The 27449-nt window shown below is 42.0% G+C and overlaps 1 protein-coding gene across 1 annotated transcript in view; it reads right to left on the bottom strand.

Moving 5' to 3' along the window:
- LOC115431093 (homeobox protein cut-like 1) overlaps positions 1-27186 on the bottom strand; it is a 45388-nt gene extending 18202 nt beyond the window's left edge. Inside the window, exons 1-12 of the mRNA XM_030151342.1 lie at positions 27115-27186; positions 26557-26617; positions 25849-25874; positions 20563-20649; positions 19162-19272; positions 15443-15490; positions 11152-11230; positions 8748-8885; positions 6970-7006; positions 6882-6925; positions 4847-4921; positions 4020-4086 (exon numbers count right to left, since the gene is read on the bottom strand). Coding sequence (XP_030007202.1) covers positions 4020-4086; positions 4847-4921; positions 6882-6925; positions 6970-7006; positions 8748-8885; positions 11152-11230; positions 15443-15490; positions 19162-19272; positions 20563-20649; positions 25849-25874; positions 26557-26617; positions 27115-27186 — 845 coding nt within the window. The remainder of the gene's footprint in view (positions 1-4019; positions 4087-4846; positions 4922-6881; positions 6926-6969; positions 7007-8747; positions 8886-11151; positions 11231-15442; positions 15491-19161; positions 19273-20562; positions 20650-25848; positions 25875-26556; positions 26618-27114) is intronic.
- Between the last annotated feature and the right edge of the window lie 263 nt (positions 27187-27449).

The raw sequence follows: 27449 nt of genomic DNA, 5'->3' as shown, positions 1-27449 counted from the left end.
AGCAGACTAATCTGCTATGAAGCTGTGTGATTGTGTCTGACTAATGGTCTGGATGGAGGCCATGGTTCACCTCTCACTTGCTAGAGGTCAGACAGCAGGAATACATCCCCATAATACCACCTTTGACTGGACTTTGGAAAAATAGTTAACAACCCTTTGCATAAGCTACCCCTTTTCTACAAAGACTAAAAGCAATATGAAAGTCTGTTCAGAGACAAGGTCAAACACTCAAGCCACTGATTCACAATAAGATTCACAATAAATGTAAGAGTTTGTTTTCCTTGCACTAAATTTGAGGTTATGGACCCCAATCTGATATTTGCCTAGATGTAATTACACTTTCTTTTTTTAATTAGTTGTTAGTGTGTGCACTTGTGCAGATGCTCTAAGACACACTCTTAATAGGCATCACTGAAAAACTCCCTGGATGGGGCGTTCAAAGCAGTGCAAAGCACCGTGTGCATGTATGTTTATTTAGGACGTTATTTACAGATAAGCTTACATTCGAGGCATTGAGAGCCAAGATGTGAGAGCCTATGTTCGCCGCTGTGTCCATTAAGATGTTTTATTTCACTGCAATCTTTTGATAGTGAACCCAATAACCCACGCAGCTTTTGTATTTGTGTGTCACAGTATGAGAAATAGTGTTATGTCCCATAGGCTTGAGTACTACTGATTTGAATGCGTTTAACAAAACAGACACAGTTGATATTAGGTCAACATTGTGCCACAGGCAATGCAGCAAAAAGAATCAGATGTGGGTGGGAGAGCTTTTCACTCTCTGCTTTTATTCTTTCCCTAACAGTTAAAAGGATCTAGTATGCATTTAAACAACATAATAGTACACTACCTCACCAGCTTTTATCCTGTCTTAAGCTATAGTGTGCGGGACCCACGTGTGTACTCAATCGCACTCCCGCACACACAAATGTAAGGTCAGAGAGCCAACAAGCCAGAAAAGCTTGTAATGGAGAGCGTTTATGGGTAGTAATGCAACCCAAATACACCACCGCTCCTGCTCCAAATGTGATCATTTAATCAAAGTACAGATGCACAAAGTCTTCTTAAATAACCTTTGGATTTGGCTGTATTTGGGAATTATAAAGGCAAAGCTAGAGGCTGAGGGCCAAAGCAGATCACAGGGAAGGGATTTTCTGCATATCCTGATACAGTCAGTCAGTCGCTAGGCAAGGCAGGAACTGTCCATGACCAGCCAATGCACCAGTAGAACTGATTCATCAAACAGTAAAGGGATGGTCATTTGTAATGGGGAAAAGCCCAACTGAATGCCACCAAAACTTTTTTTTCCCCAAAATTCTGTGAAGCAGCCACAGGGAGGAGCTATAGAGTCCACACACAGCTGCACTGGAAAAATGCATACCCGCACACAAACATCAAGCACAGACGCACACTTGAGACACTTACACACTCTTTTGTACCATGAAAGCCAATGGGTGCACCCAGTGACATCAGTGAGTGCTGTAGGACTTCTGAAACAAGCCCAGAGCCTCTAAGCCCCTACTGTACTTCCTCCATCTCAGACAGGCCTTTTCATCTCTTATCTTCCCTCTCTTGCTCCTGACTGAGCTGCTCCTTTTCTTTTCCACCCTGTGCCTGCCTCTATCCTTGCCCCTCAACCCGTTCTCTTCCCACTGCCCTCCACTTTTCTTCTTTCATCTTTTTTCCTTCCACCTCCCCCTTTCTCATCTTTCACCCGCTCTTCCTCGGCCTCTGTCCTCAGCGCCAGCAGGATATTCCCCTGATTTAGATTTTCATTTCCCTCCTCTATCACACTCTTATCCCCCTCTTCCTTGCTGTAGCCGCCAGCCCCTGGCTTGCTTTTTGCCCTCTAGCTTTCATCACTCCATTCCTTTTCTTTCCTTGGCTTTCTCCACATTGCGTTTTCACAGCGTGTTACCTTGGGGATTTCAAGGAGGCTTAAAAAGAAGCTAGCTGCAAGTGTGTGTCAGTGTGTATGTTGTACGCCATTTTGTCTGTGTGTTTGTGCATGTGTCAGATGGACACAGGAAAGAAAGGCTTATTGACTCCTGCCTAATTATGAGCAATTAAATGCTTTTCCCAAAATGGTATCATGCATCTAAACACAGATAAGGTTACACATAAACACAAATGGAGCTTGTATACGCACACACATACACTGCATCCTGTGGGGGTGGGGATCAATATATCATTAATCTTTAACAGGGACTAAACGGGTAAAACGCGGCCAGCCAGACCCTCACAGCGCTAACACAGAGAGGGGGCTACACTACATCTGTAGACCCACCTCCCACTGAAGCTCACACACTCCGGGCACTGCAACATTGACCAAATTTTCAGGGAGTGTGTGATTGTGTGTATGTCCATGCAAGTGTGTGTACTAGTGTGTATTTTAAAAGGCAGATTACCCAAATGCAGCAAGAGGATGGGGGATTTGTCACGCAATGTCCTCCTTAGTGGAAAGTTTAGAGCAAGTATGTGTGTTATTTGTGTGTCTCGCGTTTGTGTGAAAAAGTGCATGATATGTATTGGGTTTGTGTTTTGCAGTGCCAAAATATATGCAGTCAAAGGGTTAAAAGTTGTGTTCAGCCAAACACTGGCGATTTGCTCAGCCAAGCAGTAAACGGGGGAAGGACTCCAAGGACTGGGAGGGTGCAGGGTTAGAGAGGGTTTGTGTGTGCTTTAAAGCGTTGCATTAAAATTTCAGATCACAGCACGCCACATAGTCAAGGACCCTGACTGCCTCAGGCTCACGAGTGAGTGAGCGAGCGTGTGTGTATTTGTATGTATGTGTGCGTGAGCGTGTGTGGGGATGTGGGCGGGCATGTGTTTATTAGCTTCTGTAAGCAAATGGGGCCTACTATATGTGTCTTTTCAAAATGTTTTCTTCTGACATAAAAGAAACAGACAAGGGTAGAAAAGGAAAGGAACAAGTGTAAAGAATAAGAAAAAGTAATGGGGCTGTACTACATAGTCACGGGTGCAGAGAACGAACAGGAGGGGCCCTCGGATGTTCTATGAAACCTATTGATCAGTGCCATTACACTGCATGCAATGTCTTCCTGTGGCCTTTCCTCTTATGCTCACACATATCGTAAGAGATAAAAGACAAAGTGTAGGAGTGAGAGAGGCAGAAAAGAGAAAAAAAAAGTATTGTGAGGAAGAGAGAAGAGAGATCGATCTGTTTTTAACAGCCAATCAATTTAACAACTCTGTTAATGGAGAGACACAGTGAGTTTGGGGCATGGTAAATGGGGTAGGGGAAAACCTTAAAAGGCAGGCTGATACTCTGCTGTACTTTGTGTACAGGATGCCCTTGGACCATTTCATGAAAAAGCCTCTTTTTTTAAAGAAAAAGTTCAAGGAAAAAGCAATCTGATCAATTACAATTCCAGTGACAGGCTTTTATTTTTTACTTCAACATTAAAAAGTTGAAGTATGGTTCGGACATGCTATTGGATGCTCAAGAGGTTCTGATTCCTAGTACTACTAACCCTGAGGGAATGAGGAGTGTAAATGTCATAAGTGCCACTTCCAGTGTGGAGTGCTGGACATGGAAAAGCTTCTGTTCTCGTCCTCGCCACTACCATAAGATCAATAATGATAGATGCCTACAGCTCACGTAATTGAAGCTACCTTACCTTCTAGGTCCTGTTAGAAGCCAGTGTGAGGCTTTAAGCCTAAGATCTCAAATTGACCCTCATCATCCCCCCCACTCTGTCACGACCCTGATGAATCAGAGGGTGCTTTAACCTACACCGCAAGAAAATCTCTATTTCAGTGCTTGCTGTGGATGCAGAATGCATTACAATCCCTGTCAGTATTTACGGTGCGTGGGTAATGCTGGGATTTGGAGGCTGCTGAGCGTTGTGGGAGACAATCCAGCTGTTAGGAGAGAAGGGGGAGTTCCAGGCAAGAAGATTCACTAAACAGGATGATTATGTCAGGAAAAGACTATGAAGGAGCCAGAAGGGGAAAAGTCACCCACAAGCACACACATAGATTAGCAAGACACATACTTTGCCGTGGACTCCTCATCATACTTTGTCTTCAAATCAAAGAGCTCGGCCTGAGTTGTTTCAAGTGCTGTAAAGATAAGAAAAAAAAGAGTTAGATCTCAGTTTCCCTACAAGTCGACCTTGAAATGAAGAGCCATAAAAAGCTGTGACAACCAAAAGCAAACAATTATACCAGTGAAATTTTCTTTGGCTTTTATTTAGTGTTTCAGCTTTTTATTTTTATTTCAGTATAGTTTTAGTTACTTTTACAATTTCATCAATGGTTTTATTTTGAGGAAATTAACTCATTGTTATTTATTTTATTTTTTTCCACGTCAGCCCTGTGACAAACTGGCACCACGTCCATGGTGTACCCTGCCTTCACCCGATGGTAGCTGGGATAGGCTCCAGCACCTCCACAACCATCGCAAGGAGTAAGCTGTTCAGGAAATTAATTAATTATTTTTTTTCTATTTCATTTTTCCAAGTATATGAGGAAAACCTTGATTTATAAAAGCTGAAAAGGAAGAGTATATGATTTAAAATTATTTACAAAACCTGTGTTTTTATTCAACACCTTGAAGCATTAATAGAGAAAATTAAATCAAAGTTGATTTTACCTGGCAATTCTAATTTATTTAGTTCATTTTATATAATTTTTCATTTTTATTTCAGTTGACAAGGGCCCTATTCCTCTGCTATTGTTAGACTTAACTTTTACTTTTTTTTTCTTCAATCTATAATAGCCCTGTCAAAAGTATAGTGTCTTCTTTGATGCTAAGGCAACCTTGACATGTGCTAGTTAAAGTAGCATCTGTGGTATAGACAAAGAGTGAGGGGGCTGGTACCTGTCTGTAGGGACTGGCCTTGTGTTCGGCCTCTTCTAACCTTGAGGACATGGAGTCCTGGCTCTCCTGGAGTTTTCCTAGAGCAAGGAAGAGGGCAGAAACAGCAAAAAAGTGAGCGGAAAGTCACTGATAGATACACAGTTAGTAAATGTTCAGTTCACACTTTGTTGCATCTGCAACTATTCTCTATTTTTCCACCATTTCTGAAGTGTTTTCCCCACTAAAATCCTCCCAACACAACCCACTCCTCATTAAGCAGCCCTATTAGGCAGGAATGTCTGGCCACTGGGGCACACTGCACCCAGGGGGGAGAGAGAGAGAGAGGGAGCGAGTGAGCAAGGGCTGAGTAAGAGTGGGGGAGGGGGCCTACAGAAACCACAAGGAATAAATAGATTCATTCTTAGCATATAAAACAGTGGGCTCATGCCTGAGAAATTGCCACTGCGTGTAAAAACATCAATAATCTAGCACAAAGACGGTCTTTATGGCACTCTTTGATGCCCCCCTTCTCCGCCAATCTGTCTCTCCTGTCATCTCTATTTTTCTGCCCTCTACTTCACTCCTTTCAATCTCTCACTCTCCCTCCTTCACTCGCTCCTTGCAGATAAAAATGCATCAGAGGTGCCATCCATTTACTGCCCCTCTCAGACACAGGAAGTCAGCTCTCTGCAGACAGGAAGGGGCCTATAAACACTGACGTACAGGAATACAGTTGGACAATTGATCTTCTACTGTGTGTCTGAAAAAGGCAATGAGCTTTAACGCAGTGAAGTGATTGACACTAGGAAAAACATAATAACTTCAATGTACATTACATTAAATTTAAAATCATCTTAAAGTCGATGCTTAACGAAGTGATCAGAAATACTTTCTTCACAGACAGTCAGTAAATTTAATCTGTTGCTTTAGAATCTACTGATTTAAGGATTTGGCAGAATTTCATTTCCGTGTTTAGACACATTTTTAGATATGATATATTGCTCATACCCTTTAACTTGAGCTTAGCCACAGTAAAAAGAGCTGTCTCTTTAAGCCTCGAGGCAGTACCAGCTAATCATACGAGTGCTCATCATTTTGACTCTGCACATATGTTTATTTATGCCTTTAATTCAAAAATAGCAGCACGTCGTTATCCAAGAGCGCTACATTTAAGACTGACAGGTTACTTCAGTGACACAGACTCACATCTTAACTTGAACTGTCCACACCATCATGTTAGTCTGGATTAACAGTGGGAAAAAAAGATTCTGTTGTTAAATGAAACAATATCAAGACTACTCGCATTGTCAATACTTACTCTAGGCATCTTTATACAGAGAGGGCAGCATTAGGCTGACTCTTTCTAATTTCTAGCCTTGGTAGAGTTAATAAATCACTTCAGTAGACTGAAACTTTTATGTTCTTAAAATATCTAGCAGTAATTTTGAGCTTATTTACTGGCTTCCTGTGGATCTGAAAATCACACGGTTCAACTCCCTTAGAAACAGGGTTGCAAAAAGGAAGCAGGTCCATTAAATAAACTGAAATATAAAAATGTAATCAACAATGTCCAAATAAAGTTACTTTTAATGCTCTGATGGACTTCATGCAGTTGTAAGTCAAGGTAAACAACTACGGACAAATTCCTATTGCAAAATAAAGTTAAAATATAACTTTGAAAAACAACAAGCAAGACTTTGAGGTGTGGATTGCAACTGAAGCAATGACTACAAGCACCCACATGACAAATATGCTGGCATTGTCTTTCAGGTAGGTTATTTTTCACTCCTGCATTCATCTGTGAGAAGAGGGTGATGTGGGACAACAATAAGCTCTAATTTGTTGATTAACTGATATCTACGAGAAAAAACAAACCCAGGTCTATTACCTTAAATAATTAAGTCTTGAAAAGCAATGCTAAACAAAGTTGAAAACCTAATCCTCTCACATTTAAAGATCAGAATCATAGCTGTTCTGCTCAGGGACAAAACGAGGATTTAAAATGGCAAAATTATGCGCATATTATGAAAAAGAAACAACGCTACATCAACACATACCTCTCCTTCTCTGCATAGTCGTTGTGTAGCTGAAGTTGCTTTTCTTGGGCCAGGTTCTCAGCTTGATTCTTTAGAGACTGCTCGTACTCACGGATCTTCTCCTTCAAGGCCTTAATGGTCACTTCTGCAGAACCACATAGACAGGCATTAAGAGAATAGGAAGGAGGAGTAAAGACATGGGAAAATTACAAAATATATGGAAAAAAACAGCTCTAGTGGTTTCCTTGATGTGATAAATAGCAGTGATGAGGATAATGCGTCTGACGCGGTGTTTGACCTTTGCCGAAGGAGCTGCGTTTCATATCCTACATTCTTCCTCCGTCAGCACAGACGAAGGTCTTGGCCCCTATGGCTCCTGCCTAATCTTTACGTCCATGACTGGTATAGAATATTCAACATTCACTAGAAGTAGATATGTTGTATTCATTAGGACTGCATTAGTGCTGAAACCTCATAACCTGCTGACGGCTGAGCTCTGTATGGGGCAGCCTGAAATAAATCTAACACATAACTGGGGTAATAAATAGGCCTTCGTGTGTGTGTGTGTTTCTCAGAGAAAGATATAAGTGAGTGAGACAATGATAAAGAGCATTGCTGCTTGCTGCCTTTGACTGAGGGCTCTTAGCACTTTGTGTGTGTGTGTGCATGTGATTTAAACTCCAGTCTCACTGCTCTGACACATAATCAATAGAGGAGAGTCCCCTCAGAGCCCTCTTACCCCTTAACTGCTTAACTGAACTTTAAACATTTAGGTTGCGGGGATCAATGGCCCCTGCACTCTTTGTATGTGTGTGTGTGTATGTGCGTGTGCAAGTGTGCAGGCGGTTCCGTGTGTGTTTAACAGGAGTGGGAGTTCCACAGTGTGTTTTGGGGTTTAAATATCCCCCATCTATTGAGGCGGGAAGGAGGGATAAAGGATGAGGGAACAGGAAAATCAATGGCAGAATGGAACCCTGCCGCTATCGAGCTGTTCCAATTAACTCTCAGTGAGGAAAGGGGGATTCCAAAACATTCCCTGCTCGCTCACTCACTCCTCCTTTTTGACTGAAATTACACCACTTTTATTACTCCTTCTCACTCATCTCAAGCCTTTGTCAGTTTTTCCATCTTTCTTTACCCTGAGGTAGCCTGTCATTTCTTATTCATAAGCCTGTGCCTCTTTTCCCCAGAAAACCTATTTGAAAATGTAAAACCTTGTACATTTTGTGTTTTTTAAAAATTTATAAGTCATTAAAATATGTTCAAATATGGCCTTGTTCTTAGAAAAAGGTTACTGAATATGTTCCTTTGACCTCATGTTTAATTTTGCTAAATCTATATACAATTATTGTGCAAATATAATGTTAAACAGGGCTGGTTGAACAATTGATACTAGGAAGATTTAACTTTAACGCTACAGTTGGGCAGACGTAACAATTTACCCAATTACTCACCTTTACTTAAAGTCACTTTGCAAGTCTACCTCATTTACCGCTTCATCGTCTTAGTGTTTGTGTTGGTTGCATGGGTGCCCTTGCTTCCATAATGTAATGATAATAAAATCATGAGCTGCAATTATCTGTAACTACACCTGTCCTAAACTCTGTGCAGTTAGTATTTCCAAACATGGGCTTATAAAAAAATAAGTTACAAGATACAAGGGCATGCAACAATATCAGCAAGCGAAAACCTATCCTTGCGTTTCCGTTCAGCGTTTACAAATACAATCCCATGAGCTCGGGCCTGTGAAGAGCATAAACTTGATCATCCCTACGTGCTTAGAAGGTTGAGTTGTGAGACGCTACACGGACAAGTGCCTGGTTTTCATGTGTGCATATTTTGAAACTAGCCTACATTATTTGTGTCTGCATGTGTCCGTCTCTAACCTTGGTTCTTGACCTCTGCAAACTCTTTGTTGTAGTCCTCCAGTGTCTCTCGAAGTTTTGTGTTCTCTGTCTCAATGTCGTGCATCCTCTGGAGCTTCAGCTGCAGCTGCTGAGCCAGCTCCAGCACAGGTACAGGATCTGGCGGAGAAAACACACCACGTTAACACAGTACGAAGCAGATTACACAAACAAGGGCGGCAAGGTGGTGTAGTGAGCTAGGAATAACTACATTCAAGGCCCTGTGAGAGCCAGCGTTTGCCCTGGTGAAGTGTCCTTGAGCGAGGCCATGAATCTCTAACAGCTCCAGGAGCGTTGTTCTGGAGCTGACCCTGACCTTTGATCTCCCTGTGGAGAGCCCAACCAAGGACCAAAAAATATCACAATTGCTGGCCATATTATGATAAGGTGGGTTAGGGGCTGTCGTTGAAGCGAACCAGTTACAGACAGCAGCAAGAGTGATTATTTGACTCATTACTACAGATTAATAAACTTTAACTTGGATCAGTAGCTTGAAAAAGGAAAGTTCAGTTCACTGATTAGGAAGAAAAACTAAGAATTGGCTGCAGTTTACAGCTCAAACACTACAAAGGTCATGGCTAGTTTTCACATTCTGTATCAAACAGTTTTATCCATAAACGCTATTGAATGATACACTATCAGCCTTTGTATCAACAAAAACTATTGTAGGGTAGTGTGATAAAAGTTTTCATTTTGCATGGGAAAAAAAAATCAATGTGCCAACTGTTGACACAGCAAAGGCCTGATACCTGTAGAGAGACTCAGTCAGACAGATGAGACATTTACTAGACTATGATCAGTTGAAGTAGGTGCAATGATGCCGCTTGAAAGTAAAAAAAGAGGAACACGGGAACAGACGTGTGGACAAAGTGGAGCTGTAAAACAGGTGAAGCAAAAGGTAAATAAGAGATTAAAGAAACAGAAACAAAAAGAAGAAAGACAACTTTCTGGAGGCATTTTACCAAAAGCTGTCTGAACACACAGCAGGGTTAACTGTCAGTGTGATGAAGAGAGCCCTGTCAGTCAGGCCAATCACATCTGATTGGTGCTCATGGGTGGCAGACTGGTGACAGGCAGCCAAGAGACGCAGGCGACGCTCATCAGCATGCCAGCTAAAAGAGCAGTTTGTGTGTGTATGTATGTGTGTTTATGTGTGTGTGTTGTACAGATAAGAGGAACTGACAGCTTACAGCTGGGGGTAAGGGCTGCATGTGTGTGTGTTTGTGTGTGTGTGTCTCATGTCTGACGCAGTTAGATATCTTAACTATGCTAATGAGAGATCAGCAGAGAACGATTGGGGAATTTCATGCTGATTTTGTGCTGTCAAGGTGACACACCATGCAGGGCTACACTTTGACACAAACACACATACACACACACCTTCGCATGCATGTTCACAGAGACTCATACAAATACAGTGAAGTACAAATAAAACATCAAAGAATATAATTGTGTGCCCTGAGTTACGACTCCTATCTGCCTTGGCGCCCTTGAAAATCAACTTTTTCTCCCCCTTATCAAACGTTTGTCCTTCTCATTGGCTCCCTCCAAATCAACTGTACAGTCTGTTAAAAGCAGTTTGACTTGTGGGCCACTGGTGCTGAACGCTCTCGCCAGACACCTTTAATCTAAAGCAGAGCACACTGGGCTGACTAACCAGGCCTTCAGCTGATAGAAGACAGAACAAAACACACTGTTTCCTCTTTCAAGACTGCTGCATTAGTCAGGCTGGTCTGTGTCTGTGTGCGTGTGTGCATCAGGCATTACATCATTGTCTCGCTGCAAGTTAAGAATAGCCCCGTCAGAGCTGGCGCTGACTTATTGGGAGCAGTACAATCCAAAGATATTACTGTAGGTCTATCCATGTGGGAATATGATGACCTCCTTACGCTATAGATGAACTCAACTCCTCTCTCGTTCCTACATACACAGCCCCTCCAGGGCTCCCATACAGCTGAACATATCCAACCAGTAGCGCTGTGATTGTGTTCTGTAACACTGTGTGCTGCGCTATGTCCCTCCTTTGCCTCTGTGTGCTGAACGTGACTGCTCATGTGTGCACTTTGCAGCAGCCAATCGTGGGCACACTTGTCATCCATATCAGGATGCACCTTCTGTTAAGACCCTCTAAAGGCTACACCAGTGGGGATGAGATCCCATGGGGCCATATTAAGGCGTCGCACATGCCTGGATGCGCAGTGAAGGAGCACCAGAGGGATGGTGTCGTGCTTCTTTTCCCACTTCCACTGTTGGTGCTGTCTGTATGGATAAGGGGGTCTCCTGGCTATATTTTCAGATCGGGGACTTGTCTAGACAAACACATTCAGTAACCAGCAGAGACAAAGATGAACACTGCACAGATCACAGATTTTAAACTCAGTCTTACCTGGGACATCTATTATTTTCTTGTAGACGTTCAAGAAGGCGGCCTCTGCTTCTTTACTTCTCTTACTCAAGGCGTCAATCTGCAAAGAGAAAAAAAAAACCTTTACTTATTTTTTACACTACCACCGTTTTGAGTGTCACATCAACACACTTCAATGGCAGGCCCATTAATTTCTACAGTGAACGACAGAGTAGCGTACATATCTGTCTATCCTCACTATGTGTCGGTATGTTGCATGCGATCGTGGCTGTCTTGACGTTGGCTGTGTTGGTGTTTCCTGCCCGTGAAGTCGGTTCAGCTGTTCAGCCGATGACGGATGTGTTTCGTTTGCCGTGTGCCCGTGCGTGTCCATGTCTGTCTGTCCTCGAACGAGTGTGCCTAAGTCCATCAGTCGGTCTGTGTTGTGTATGTGTGTGTGCATGCGTGCGTGTGCGTCTGTGTGTGTTTGTTTCCCCTCCAGCACGCTGACATCATTAAACAGCTGGCTCAGTCTTTCCAGCCACAGCAGGGGCAGATTATTCAGTCAGCTCTTAGCAGCAATACAGTGTGGATCCATTACTGATGCAGCCATTAACACAAGAGGGCACGGCATGCATTCCATCACCGATATTATTGAAATGGACAGCATTAGAATGGATCCATAAGAGATTAATTCTAAAATCATACTGGGGAACTTTTAGTCTGTTGTCAATGCTCTAAACATTGGGCAGCAGGCTCTACTACAGCCTCTGTGTCACACTTTAATATGGGAAGCAGACAGAGTAGGCGAAACGCATCTGAAATCAAGTCTAAATTGAGGGAAACAGATGCCAAATAAAGACATTCAGATGGTGCTACTGTACTGGGCAGAGCTACAGCTGACTCCTCTGGCTCATGCACTCAGACTAAACAGCCTTGTGTTTCTCTTCCAACTCCTCCAGCACGTTCGCTGAGAGAAAGGGAATAAAGACAAAAGCCTGTATAAGTCCAAATATAAAGTCTTCACATTCCCAGCCAAGCCAGTAGTGTAGTTGATGGGTGGTTTAGGGGTTCTTGCCACTGTAAACAGAGCAGGCTACATGTAATACTGCCTGGGCTCCTATGGGAACCTAATAAATCTCTTCACATGGCTTTGATTCATCTCTAGTTTTTTAGCCGCAAAACATCTGGCCCCGACTATCCTGGTGCCAGCACCCCTCCCTCTTTTCCCCCCCGTTTTATTTCTCCATGTCTTTCTGTGTCTCTCTTGAAATTCTCCCTCTTGTCACTTCCATGTTCTCTGACTCATGTGTTTTTCTTTTCCTCAATCTTTTTTGGGTTTTGTCGTTCTCACATGTTTCTCTGTCACACATCCATGTCTCTCTGGCATGCACACAGCTTCTGTCTTTCTCTTGGTCTCTTCCATTTCAGTTTTTCTAGTTTTTAAAATTCTCTTTATGTAAAATTTCAATTTGGATCTAGATTTTAATCTAACTTTGGTTTTATGAGTGCCTTAGTTTCATTTTCAAAAAATGACTACTTTTAGTTTTGTTTTCTTTTTTCAGGTATTATGTTGAAAGTTGAAAAATGTAGGATGAAAAAATGTGTGACTCCTAACATTAAAAAGCTATTTTTTTGCACATAAAGTCCTATCTTACACTTGTATGCCATGAACAATAGTATAACTACAGTAAAAACTAGGAAAGAGACACTTTTATTTTTTTAAACAAAATTATTGCTTCCACTGCTGATTTTACTTTGTCTAACTTCTCATTATCTATGATACCTTTCACATGCTCACACACTGTCCCATTACTAGATCTACTGTAATTCTCATATCCTGCTGCATCATGTACTTTAACCTCATGTGCAGTGTGACATTGAGTGATCACGATCCTCATCTGCAAGGCCATTAATGGCAGATTACTGATGCTGTGTACTAATACTCTTCACACACCAACACCAAACCTGCTCACTAGTGTCTAAATATATTTGAGTGTGAGCAGAGTATAGGATCAGAGATTCAGACTACCACAATACAGCCTTGTGATAAAGAAAAAAAAAAACATTCATGTGTGCTCTTACATACTTACAAACCAATGTAAAAAATGATGAAGGAAGCCAGCTGCGTGACTGTACAATGACTGGGCCAAGGTCAGTGGTACAGCAGCTTTATATAGCCCAACATGGGAGGCAGGAAATAGACATTTAATGTAGGACACACCCTACAGTTAGAGGCAGGTTAACTGCAGGACCAGAGCCATTAGAAGACCACCCAGGATTTGCAAATACAACCCTGCTGTTCCCAACTCCAGCTCTTTTAACCAATCCCAATGACATCTGCTATTACATGCTCCCCTGCCCCCACCCCACACACACACAAGCACACACAGACCAAGGAAAACAAATGAAGGTGACACAAATGATACCTCACCAGTATCAGAAGGTTACCGATGAGAAGTGCTTGCAATTGCAAAAGGTATCCCTGACACATCCACACACACAAACACATACGTACATACGTCAGCACCTTGTGCCACCATCACTCAGCACCGCCTCACTCCCCTATCTAACCCATAGTGTGTGAAGGGCATCAGGCTGACCTGCGTGTGTGCATGTGTGCATGTGTATGTGTGTGTGGCCCCAGTGGAGTCAGATAAGGGGAGGCTATGGGAAGCAGAGACTGAAGCCTTGGATAATGGAAAAGCTTATCTGATCGATGGACCAACAAGGAACACTGAGCATGCAACATACACACACAAACACACATACATACACACACATAACCCGTTTACCAAACTGAGGCTTTGTGGAAACAGTACTGTTATTGGTAATAATTATGACCTGAGGGCATCCACCTTTCAATGACAAAGATTAAACAGAGTATCAAGTCCTCCAAGTTACTGAGCTAAAACTTTTTATTGTTCTTCTGTCCAGATTCCCCATTCACTAGTAAGACTCAAGCTCCTGGGCAAAATGCTTAAGGATGAGTTATTGTGGAACTTCAACAGGAAGACCCTCTGCTTTCTCGTGCTGTCTTGTCCTTGATCAAAGCATTGAGGGGTAAGCAAACAAAGCCAGGCTAAAATTACACATTCTCAGAGCTACTCGAGTTGTGGCATGCAAGCACACCAGAATAGTCGACTGATTGATGGGCTGCTCCAAGACTGGCGCGGGTGGTACAGTATTATCTCAATAATCATAAGATAATGTCTTTCTCAGTTCCGCGACCACCCACTACGCGCCTCAGTGATTTCTGGTGTGCACACAGTCGAGGTGTGTCAACATGAGGATGGTGGTGGAAACAGCTGACAAAGCCCAATTATATTGCTGCCGTTTCTATTCTCTAAATAGACTTGGATCATCAGCAGAACATGGTGCAACCACTATAAATTACGGCATTTTTACATAACCACTGGCTGTGGTTGTTGCTCTAACACAAGAATATGGAGAATAACTGAGTGTTAACTGTAATATTCTAAGGCCAGTAGCAAAGCAGCCCTGTCACTATCTATGAGATGATTTTTGTGTGTGCATATATAAAGGAAGAGATACTGTTAGGCTAAATGTCCACCCACTCCAACCCCAAATAATGCCCCAGTCTAAGCCAGCCACTTCCAATCCTACCCTCTGACTTTCACATATGGGAGTGAACTGGAAATGCATGGCTGCCAGATAGGAGGAGTCATGATGGAAATAGGCCAAAATGATGGAGGAGATAGAGGGAACGCTGGGAGTATGATATAGCACACACGAAACAGTCACCTATTATAGGTCAGGATACATAAAAACTTAGGGCCCAACATTAGATTGAAAGTAAATAAATGTGCCACAATGAACAAAAATGGCTCATGATTCACCCGATCAACAAATAACCCCACCGAATCATGCAGACAAACAAAGTCTGAGGAAATAGCATCCGGTGAGTTGTGACTGGCTAGAGCCGAGGTTTTGTGGTGCCTTTTTTTGCAGGATGCAATTTAAACACATCCTCAGGCTACAGGACTTCATGAATAGGACAGAAAATCAAGAGCAGAGCTGAGTGAAGAAAAGCGGGAGAGGAAAGAGGGGAAATGAGATAGTGGCAAAAGAAAGAACAGGAGACTGCAGAGAGAGAAGAGAGGAGAAAAGTGAGAGAGAAGAGACAGGAAAGAGAAAGCGATTTAAGAGAAAGGACAAATGGAGAGAAAAAAAAAGGAGAAATGGGCATAGTGAGAGAGAAAGACCAGTTCATGATTGTCAAACAGACCTTAAAAATGCTCTGTTTGAATGCTTTGACATACATTTACATGTATGTCTGTCGTGTAAATTTAAACTCCAAAAACAAACTCACCTCTCCTTGGAAGCTCTTCAGTAAAGGGGCAACCTGTTTACGGAAATCCTAGAAAAATAGAAAAAAGGTTAATTACCATAAAAATGACAAATGAGCATTTTCACCAATTCAAAAATAACCGTTTACAGAAAAATGTAGTAGTGATGTTCAAATATATGGTCAACTCTCTATACAGGCCATGTTATAATCAAAAAAGTCACTCAGTGAAATCAAGCAGCAACCAATCTTTGCCAGTGCCAATGAATAATGAGTGGTGCGTGAGTGAGTGATGAACATGAGGGTAGGGAGGAGGCCAGGTTTGTACCCTGAGGTGCTTTTGTGGACTGCGTTTCTCATAAGAACAGGTGCAGCACCACCTGGGCCACCCAGGGGCACCACTAGTGCGTGTGAGACAGAGTGAAAGAGCCACAGTGCAGGCCCATCGTTAATGCAAAGTTTTTACTATAAAGCAAATGCTTTTCATCCCGCAAGTCCCATTGCATGACTTTCCAGTACGAGTCAGCGGTTTCAGATTAGATAGCCAGTCGAGTATGTATCAGGGGAACATGCAAATCACCATGCTGTTAGCTGAGCCTACATCCTGACAAACTGAACTGGAGCGTACGGTAAAAAGCACAGCAGAATAGGACATTCTGTACAGGAACATTTGATTTGCACAGTTTGTGGACACATACTCACAAAACTGCCTAATGAAGATGTGAAGTGGGGCAATGACAGATGTGCGCTCAGGAGACTATGCCTTTTAGAAACCTCCGTCTAAAAGCCTAACCGAAGGTGGAGGGAGTTTGCATCCCAAACTGACCTGGGACCAGTGTCTGGGGCTAGTCTAATCCCAGGTTGGGCCAGACAGGCTGCTTGTCTGGGGCTGAGGACAGGTCATGACCTCAGTGACCCTGGCCCATTGTTACCTCATCAGGGGTCGTTGTGGCTGTTTGTCTGGGCCAATTCAATATGCCCCTGCCGGGATAATGACCTCCACTCCGCCCCTACACCCCCACACCCCCTCCCTGCACTGGATCTCCCTTTCTCACACACATGATAAGCTTGAACAAAAAACACTCACAAAAAAAACCAAAAACAAAACATCAGTTCTGAAATTTGCATCAAATGTTGATAATATCATAATTTAAATTTCTGAATAGTTATTTTCAAATGAGGTGTACCAGTTCCTGTTTTGACTACATGAGATCAACACGCATTTAACCAAATTTAGCTCCAACTTATGATCTATTTTTAAAGAATGTGTTAAATCTAACTGTCCTTTTCTCACATCAACAGTTACCACTTCTTAATCATCCGTTCTCCAATACTGAAAAATACTCAATTATAATTTCATTCACTCCAGTCAAAGTGTTCCTACCTCCTATTTTTTGTGCAAATATGTTGTAATAATATTCAAAGTCTGTATAAAGGTACTAACACTGCCATACATTTAAAAAGCAAGTTTTTGTATTAATTTTCTTGAATCAAAAGACAAAGACATCTAGATTCTTAATGTCTTTATTCATCACAGACTTTTACCACATTTTGGAGCTTGATAAGACTTTGTACACACACTTAAGAACAGATACTATACCTGCAAAAACAAACATTCAAATAACAAGCAGAGGCAAGTCACTACTTTGGCTGAACACCCGAGCACTGAACCCCTTTGGTCCACTTTCTACTGCTCCACCCCCATGCCCCCTCCACTTCCCAAGATTTATGACCATATAACATAACAATGCACACAGACACCATGGTCAATCTGTGTGTATGTGTGTGTAGTGAGGGGAGTGGAGGGGCCAGGCAGCAGGAGATGGATGGCTGGTGTGTGAGCTGCCGGCAGACAGCAGACAGGCCAGCCCGAGGAATCCTCCAGGGAGTATGGAACTCCCATTCGCTGTCTGTCTGCCCTGCAGCTAAACACAAACGTGTGTATGCGCATATGTGCACACACACACAAGCACACACAAAGTTGTTTTACTACCACTGCCTCTGGCTAGCAATCTTTGGGACGTTTTACAACCATTCCCACCCTTGCCTTTATAACAGTGTAGTAGAGGAGTCTTGACTAACTAAAAGGAAATTAAGAACTGGATGAATAATTCAAGCAACTTAGGAAGCACAGTGAGATGTAGTCTCAAAAAAAATTCAACAGTGTGTCAGTCCTAATGAATTATGAAAACTTTGTTTTCACGCTGCATTTCTTTGCACTACTTTCAAAATGCTACAAAAGCCTGTGTGTGTGTGTGTGTGTTATTATGCAGACCATGAGTGCGGTTCACACCGAGTACAGCTCAGCAGACTAGACACAGTCAACGTGGGCCGGTCTCCTGGTTGTTGAATAATGGATCAGAGACTGACTCCCGCTCAGCCTAATGCAGTCTGATCTGATGTGACTGTGATCTCCGCTGACTGGTGCGGACCACAGAGAGCTGACAGCCCGCTCTATAGGCTGGTCAACCACACACAGCTACGCACAAGACAGAAAACACAGCTCGGCAAAAGCATACAAGACAATCAGGGCATTTTAAATCAGGAGCAGGACACCACACATTATGAACCAAGCTATTTGGTAGGCAGTCTTGATGCTGCTTATATACACGTCCAAATACAAGGAGTTTTAGAGCTGATTCCTATTGAGCCTGTTACAGCCCTGTAATGAATCCTGTCGCTCGTCTGGCCTGGCTCAGATTCCTCCTCCACATACCAGGGAGATGCCAGGGGCCACACAGACGCCAGAGGAGCCTTCCTAAATCACAGCCTTGTTACACTGATGAATGTGTGTGTCCTGTTCTGTGATCTAGGCTATCTGCCTCTGTGTGTTTGTGTGCCTCTGCTTCTCAGTATGTTTTCTTTGTGAGCATGTCTCACTCTGCCTGTGTGTGTGTGTGTGTGTGTATGCGTGTGTTTGCCTTGCTTCCCTGTGCATGTTGCAAGTTATGTGGTTGCACTTGAAAATGGAAATTGAGATGAAGGTGTTGGCTAAAGTGAAATTAGCGTCTTTTGTATGCAGGTACACTTTCCTCTGGTGTATATTACTCCACACCGGGTGGGATACATGTTGAAGTCAATAGTCACAATCTTCATCCTGTGGTAACTATAATAGGCCTACTGTCAACTCCATGGAGAGTTGACGATTTTCTATCCACCGTCTACTCCATTCATACATAATTCATACTACCATCAATAATTCACCATGGTGACATTACCAATAATAACACAACAATACTTTGTTTTCGCTGTGTGGTTTAAAATGTGTTGCCTTGGTAACAGAGATGAAACAAATATTCCCAGGAGAAGTGATGGGAACACAGGAACAGGACAGAATTCCCTCCTGATCCCACTTAGTAGTGTTGTCACACACTTTTTTTCTCTCCCTCCTGCTCTGCCTCCCTCCGTCTCTCTCTGTCTCTCTTTCTCCCTCACACATACACACTAACAGACCACACTTTCTGCACGCATAAAAAACTAGGTCAGATAATACAAACTCCTGAGGGGTTTTCTGTTTTGTCTCTTTAGGATTTCAGGGAAACTAATGGAGAGACTATTTTTGGGAGCCAAGCCTGCATCTCTGTGCCGTATACTCCTCCCCTGCTTTCTCAGTAAATAATCACTCCTACATTTATGAAGTAGAGAGGAGACACAGAACACTGAGGCAAACTATGATTGTCAAAAGAATCATAGGATATACGTGCGCTTGTGTTGGTGTGTCTGTGAATATCGGATTTTCTCACCTCTGGTGTGTTCTTCTTGAACTCGCGGCTCAGGTCGATTAGTTTCTTCCTGGACTGTTCACTCTCGTCCTGTCTGTTGGCAAGCTGTGTGGCGGTGGCATCTAGTTCTTTCTGCAATACAAACACACAACTTTTTTAGTTTGTTTAGAAAAGTGCTGAACACTTCACCCTGCACATTATTACAGTTACTGTCATTATAATCAGGATCATTGTCATTATTCAGGAAAAAAAAAGGCAGGAGCTGTTTTCTGACTCTGACTAGACAGCAGACTCCTTGACCCATCTGGCATGCTGCAGACAATCCGTCCCACCTCTGCTGAATATTGCGGCAACAGAGGCAGAGAACAGAACCACAACACTGACATCCCGCCAAGGAAAACCCATCTCCACCACTAGTTAGATATGCTACGAGGAACAAGCAATATTTGAGCCATTCAGCCTGTCAGTCAATCAGTTTCCATTGTGTCAGGCATGACAACTTTTAAACCAAAAAGAGTATTACTACATGCACACATGCAGTTCACAACAATTACTGACTGTATGCCCCAGACGATCACTCCCCTTGCCACATAACAACGACAACAGCACAATTATCGAAAACAACAGTGTTGTCAAGGCTGAGGCAGGGCCCGCCTTTATCCACATCCATTTTGCATTGTTATTAATAGCCATTTATGGGACTTGTTCCAGATGATGGGCCAAGTGCTGACATTAACAAGACGTTCAGGCCTTGTAAAGATTGTATCTCTCTCTGCTGAGTGTGTGAGTGTTGCTGGATTATGTTTCTGTTGGATTCTTGCCCTCTGTCACGCTCACTTCTTTTTTCCCTCTCATTTTTTCGTACTCTTTATAGTTCACCCAACTCACTCATTCAACTGGCAGTACCTTCTCCACCATTTAAAATCTCTCTCCTCTCCCTTCACTCTGCCATCCCCCTTTCTTTCCCCCCTCCCATCCACCTCCTGTGAGGCCGCCCACCCCTGAGAGTGATTAAACGCTGCTGAAGGGCCGTTATGCTAACTAACACACTAATCATTTAATACACACATTACCACAGGGGCCCTTGTGGCTCAGTCTGCTGACAAGGTCCCAAAACACACTCATGCACACATGCCCACCTCCCCACTTTGCCTGCACCCCAGCACACAGAAGAAAATACAACCTTCTAAAGAAATAGTGTAATCAAGTACTAATTAGGACCCCCCCCCCCCCCCCCAACACCACCATCAGCATTAAATTTAATTCCCTGACCGGCTGTGACCTCATTTTATCCACAAACTATAAAAGAAAAAAAAACATTATGACAAATGGACTTGGTAGACTGTCCTCTGCAATGACAGCAGCACAGGACATTTGGAGAAAAAAAGCTGAAAAAAAGGAAAAAAAAAAAAAACTGCTCACTTGCTTACATGCCATCTTGCTCTCACTGCCCATGGAGCAGTTGATGTAGCAGCCTGTCTGCCCATGGCCATGGAGCAGCTGCACTATCTGTTAGTGAATTCGAGCGTGCGCAGAAGCTTGTACAATGCCTGATAAAAAAGAGGACCCTAATAAATTTTAATCATGTTAAATTAATTGTCAAAAAATGATGCTCTAGTTCATGAATAGAGGTGTAATTATTATATTGTTAAAGATTAGCTACAGGAACTAGAATGAAGGACAGAGTTAACGTTACTGGCATCAAACTGGAAAACATTTATCAAAATATGATATTGTATTAGGCCTAAAAGTTTACTTTACATTACATTTACTTTACAGCAGGGCAAATTACTACAATCAAATATAATATAGCCTAACAAATGAATATTCCTTTCAAAACCTGATGTGAATTCAGAGATTTTGAGCACCAGCTAGGATAACCTGCATCATCCAAGCTGGAAAGTAGGGCTGCACGATTTTGGAAAAAAAAAATCCCGATTTTTTCCTCTAAAAACTCGATTTTCGATTTTGATTTCGATTTTTGGGTAAAACTACAAAAGACAACAGAAGTCAGCATGCCATTTTCGTGAGCAGCCAACAATGCAAGGCACTGCTCTAACCTCAAATCTGTGATGGGATCACGTGATGAACCCACAGAAGTTTTATTCTTAATTAAATCTTTATTGAATGAAGTAGAGTATACAAACAATGTATACAACAAGAAAATAACATAAGTTTGTCAGGGGGAATACACTATATAATACAATGTCCAAATCAGAGCAAATACTTATGTTTTTTATAGCCTTTTTGTTTCCACATTTATCTAACAGCTTTAAATAAAGTTCAACATCTTTCAAAAAATAAATAATATTTGGTTTTGTGTAACAGAACTTACATTTGTGAATGAAAAATTTAGCAAGTAAGAGGACTAAATTATAAATATGTATATATATATATATATATATATTTTGTTTTGTTTTTTTTGTTTTGTTTTTTTTCCTGGGTATCTGGGCCCACAGAAGTGATACCAATGTAAGTCAGTGACAGGCATCAGTCGTGCGTGCGTGCGTGTGTGCGTTGACCACGTTAATATAAGTGATCCACATGCGGTTCTATTTAAACTGGGGGATCCGTGCGTGGAATAGACCGACCCAGGACACGCTGGAGGAATTCTATCTGTGGAGCTGGTGGATGTGTGTGGGCACAGGGCTGTGTGGGCTCCTCTGCTGAGGCTGATGACCCCGAGACTCGGATCCGGTTCGGAAGAAGACAGTACGGTACGGATCCGAGACAACGGAAGATGAGTGATCCACATGCAGTTCTATTTCAGTTGCGGGATCCGTGCGTGAAGCCACGGCTTACATTGCTATAAGTACTGCGGGCTCATGAACACATTTAAAGTCCAGTCATTACACAGACTTCTGTGACAGACAGCTGTCACTGATAGGAGGAGGAGCCTACGGGAGCCCGCAAGCGCGCGGCCCGCAGGTGCGAGAGAGATGAAATCGATTTTACGATTTCCCTTTTTTAAAAATCGTACTAATTAAAAAATCCGATTTCGATTTAAAATCGATTAATCGTGCAGCCCTACTGGAAAGAGAAAGTTTTATCTACAAACCAGTCTCCTACTGAAAGTACAGGGTCTAAATCAGTTTAGTTCTAAATTCAAACTGAAGTTTAAAGGCTTTCTGTTATAAACCGTGTAACATAACTCAGGACACAATATAAGAGCACTGACTTAAAGAATAATGTTTGAGTAGGTTCATTAAAACTATGTAAATATATATAAACCAGGTTTACATTGGAGCAGACTGCATTATTTTAAGCTCTCTATAAGGCAACTACACCTTATTAAAACATGTTGAACCTTTTAAGCACAGTTTACATCTCTACATATGCAGCGATTAATAAGCTCTGTTTCTGTGCAAAGCTGAAATAACCACAGTCTTCAACATTATGCTTTAGGAGGTCATGTGCCAATCCCTGACGCCCTTGATTCCATCCAATCCCTTTCCAATACCCTGCACACATCCCAATGTGTTACCAAATCCCTATCCCAAAAAAATTCTCACTGCTAAGCTAAATAAACGCAACACACACGAAAGAGGATTGATTCAGTGCCAAGTGGGCAAGTAATTATGGGCATGGTCTCCATTAAAAAAGGACCCTCAGACTCAGTCAGGTTTTGACTATGCAGCAAACTGTGGTGCCCACATCAGCAGACACAGGCAGACTTTACACTCATCTTGCTGATAGAGCGTAACATCCAAAAGTGCACAATCCTTGCTGCCTGCCCTCTGTTCACACACATCAAATCTTACTGACAATTACAGAGACCACTACTATCCATATTGTTTTATTATGACATGGACTCATATGTTGCTTTATTCATATGGTCTACTCAAAAATGGAGAATGTGGGTTATCCACAAAATAAAAGTGCACTGAATTGTTCTCTTCTGTTTGCTTCGCAAAGGTGCACACTCAAGCTAGAAAAACACAGATGTCGGCTTCTTTCCCATGATTTTGTTTCATTTCCAACTGCTGATACAAAGATGTGTTTATTTTAAAAGTAGAGTTGTATTCAAAAAGGTATCTGAAAAAAAAAAACAAAAAACACACAAATCTTAAAAATACTAATGTAATCTCGTTTTGGTGGACCATTTACCTAGACCAGTTTGAAACGGACACATTACTTTAAAGAAATACAGGTAAAAACACCCATTTAAAAATGGGAACAGTTGAAAATAGTGTCTGAACAAGCACCGCAGTTAAACCAAAAAGACCAAAAGTTTCAACTAATCTAAAATGTCTAGTAACTTTTGAACTATTAATGCCATTATAAATTAAAACAGTTCAGATAAAGTGTAATTTTTCAGTGCCCATTTGGACATTTACAGGCTCTGTAGTGAATGTGGAAATGCGATAATTTCCTGCAACATTAATTCACTAGTAAAACCCATGCAATTTAACAAATAGCAGTAGTTGTACCCATTTTTTCTTATTTATTTAATGATATATTGTGCTGAAAAGTCACTTTAGCTTCAATTTTTCTCTGTTTTGAATAATCTCTGAATTTATGCTGAGCTTTTATGAAAACCTACATAGACATAAAATTAAACATCATAAAATACTTAATTTAGGATTAGGATAACATTACAGTAAATGGTGATAAATCACTTAGGAAAAGTTAAATATAGATAAAAACTCATTTGGAAGTCTCCACAAAAATAGTTCTAAGTCTTTAAGGGTTAAACTGTTCTGAATTTTTGCAGTGAGAACTGTTGGTGTACAATCTGGTCAGTTACTTGATCCTTTAGCATCCCCCTTGGAGTTTCATTTCTAAAGATAGCAAATTAATAGTTCGCTAAATAGAGAGATAAACACCTTTCATTTTTATAATTACTGTTAACCATGTCATCTGTCACTATCTATCCAGAGTCATGAGACTGAATGGCCAAATAAAAACATGTTATGCTGACAATGTACATATTGGGAAGACATATTGGGAAGTGGAGAGGATTTTCAGTTTGAACAGCCATATCACTTTTAAAGTAGCAGTGACTACTGCAAAATACATATTCATATATCCAAAGGAACAAAATAGTAAACATTAAAAAAGACAGCCAAACTAAAAAGTCTGACAGCAGTGGTGATGAGTAAGAAAATTATGTGAATCACATGCTACAGCCCTTACAGTCACCAGACCTCCACAAAATTGGCCACCTATGGGAGACTGATGGGTGAGAAGGCATGATCCACAGCCACCTTCAAAATACCAAATGAGAAAATATACTTTGGAAGGCTGGTGTTGTCTTTGAACAAGAGTTCAGACTTGAATAATAAAGGCCAAGTTGAACTGAAGCCATTTTGGTAGAACGCAGTAGCCCATGACCTTACTATGATACTTAATGTTGATTTGTCTTTTAAAATTGTCATCTGTCTGTACTTCATAAAGGTATTAAAAAGCTCCACATTTTTGGAGGGGAATATGCTAAATGTTCAACTATGCTACTCTGCAGGGTTCCCACCATCTGGCATACCACTGGGAATTAATTTCTATCATGTTTGACGTTAATGATTGACATAATGATAGGCTGATGAGACTTACAAATTAAAATGATTGACAAGGACTGAAGAGATGGATAAAATAATATGCTAAACAAGTATTAATATAAATATAATATAGTTTGTATTTTGCATTACAAGACTTACTCTGTAATTAATTTCAATAGAAAATGCAATACTAGTGCTTCTATTTAGTTCCTCCTGTGCACCACAGAGCTTCATACAACATGAGTGAAAAGCTCATGTCCAGTGAGAGTCTTCGAGGTCACTGCTGTTTGGCTCTCCTTGGCCTGACTTTGAAATTCCACTTTTTCAAAACTTCATGAATTAAAATTAGAAATTATTTAACTGAATCTTTCACATCGAGACCCACATTATTTTTTAAATGTGGCTGTGGCTGGTTAGGTCTGCACTGTCTAGTTTAGCAGAGGATGGAATATGGTGTGTGCAGGGGAGCATTAAGTGGGCTGTAATGTCTATGTGATTGCTGTAACAGCCCTGCTTGGCTTGGCTGGACTGGCCCACAGCAGCAGTGCCTGTCCTGGTTCATTTGGTCGTCTGGTCAGCTGTAAAGACGATTGGAACAGATTGCCAACACTCCCTAGAGAGACTTCAACACCGACTTGGCCAAGAAGCCTCCCGCACACTGCTCCACACGCGTGTGCTCTCACATGAATGCACAGACAGCCCGCTGCAGTAAGTTGGGGAGCCCAGTCTTTCCACATTCTTTTGAACTCAGTTTCAATAGAGGAAGCCTGCTTACATGTTCACCCAGCAAAATTTGGCATGGTCAGCTATGTTCGCACTAGGAGGGGAGGTTGGGCCAAACGGAAATGAGAATCTCTGCATCCTACCACTGTGGTAATAATACTAATCACTGATAACAGTCACGGGTAAACAAATCCTATTACCAGTGGCCATCAGACCTAAGGTGTAAGTGTGTGTGTGTTCATCTCTCCTAATGAAATTCCTTCCACTCTTCTGCAGACAGAGAGAGAGACCTTCTATCTGACTAATTCAGTCTAATTACTCTAATGAGCCACAGGTGATGATACAGTGAGACTGATTAATTAAATGGGAGGCACCAATCAGGCATGTCTGATTATGCCAATCATATCGACTACAGACTAAATGAGATAACAGGAGACAGACGCACTTTAATTGAGGTATCAAAACTTCATGGAATTCCTTATGCCCTCACGCTCCGACGATGCCGAGACAGATAGGCTGGTGGAATGACAACAAAGTTATTGTTATGTACACAGTATGAAGTCAATCTGCAGCTGTTGTCTGTAAAGCCACAGTGACCGGGAGTGCACAGCACACTAGGATTTGCTTCAGATCTCATTTTCTGCAGAATAATTGGTAAGTGTAACTACTATATACTTTGTTTACACCTAGTCTGAAGTCACACATGCCAAGCACTTAGCCACTCCTCCCTTAGTCCAAACACAATGTAGGTTAACTGCTCCGCATTTGGTGCATGTTTTACACATTAATCTAATGGAGTACCACTCTTGAATTCAAGCCAGGCATTGAAAGAGGCAGACAAAAATACATTCACTTCTACTGTGTAACACTAACACCATATTAGTCACACTTCAGAGAAGGCTAATATTTTAAAATAAAACTTTTCTCTGTGTGCTACAAAGTGGAAAACCTTTTACAGTCACTGTACTTGGCAACTTGACACAGATGTTTAAGAGATGAAGTTTTTGTCCTGCCAGTGCAGTCACTAATCTTTCCTTTTATCTCCAACAAGTCTGAGGCTGTTATGTGGTTATGATAGTAAACAGTAAAGGCGTCTGGAAAGATGTCTTATCTGAAATCTATGAGGCCTACCTTTCGAACTCCCCCTCAATCTCCTTTGCACGTTCCTCCTATGTGGCTGACTGTTCTGTATGCCAACCCAACTGGGTGGGGGTGGAGTCGTGGGGTGGCGGCTCAGTCAGGAGCGACAGCCACGCTTGCTACAACGACACGGTACATGATCACAGATCACAGGAACGCCCCCTCAAAACACAGCACAACAGCAGCACAGATAAGAGACTACAATCCTGGCTGCCTGTCTGCCTTCCTACCTTTGACATAGCAGGGTGCAGAACTCTAAATGTGCCAGCAGACGCTGTTTTCACAAACCACACAGGGTTTGAAGATGCTAGTCATATCCTCCTGAATATCTGTTTTGGCTTTTCCTCTCACCCATTGGAGTGAAAGCCACAAACTTTTCTTTACCGCAAGCGAACACAATAGTTTCGCTGTGACAACTAAGGTCTCAACACTTTTTTGTGTGTGTTTTGTGCATCTATTTGTGCATCTGTTTTTATGTGTGCAGAGCAGCTAGAGGTGGAGGTCAGCCTACCACTCTCCTCGGTCTAACAAGACGCCTGTGCTCCCTGAGCGTTTTGCTCCTTTTTTTGAACACAGATCCATATCTACCAACAGCACAGGAGCTGTCAAGACTCACCTCACTGACGCTGACGCAAGCCTGGATCAAAAACAGCCTTTTTACACTGCAGCCTCGTTCGTATTGATCCATGTTTCTCTGCTCAGAGACTGGTTGTTGTTTTATCTCCCCAACATCCAAGCCTTAACTCTCCTGAAGCTTACTGTGAGCTAGTCATTATTTTGTCCGACCTATTGTCTGACAGCGGGTTTCAGAGGCCAGGCCTGAGCCTAAATACAAATATAATGAGACGAAGGTGGTTTCTGGCATAGAGGAAGTGAAGCTCACTTGGTCTTATTTTGCAGAGTTCGAATTTAGCTGGAGGCCTGTGTCACAAAGGGTGAGTGGTGTGGAGT

This window comes from Sphaeramia orbicularis, chromosome 13, assembly GCF_902148855.1.
Source record: "Sphaeramia orbicularis chromosome 13, fSphaOr1.1, whole genome shotgun sequence".
Lineage (NCBI taxonomy): Eukaryota > Metazoa > Chordata > Actinopteri > Kurtiformes > Apogonidae > Sphaeramia > Sphaeramia orbicularis.
Note: the sequence above shows the minus strand (reverse complement) of the source record. Positions and strands in the feature narration are given on the sequence as shown.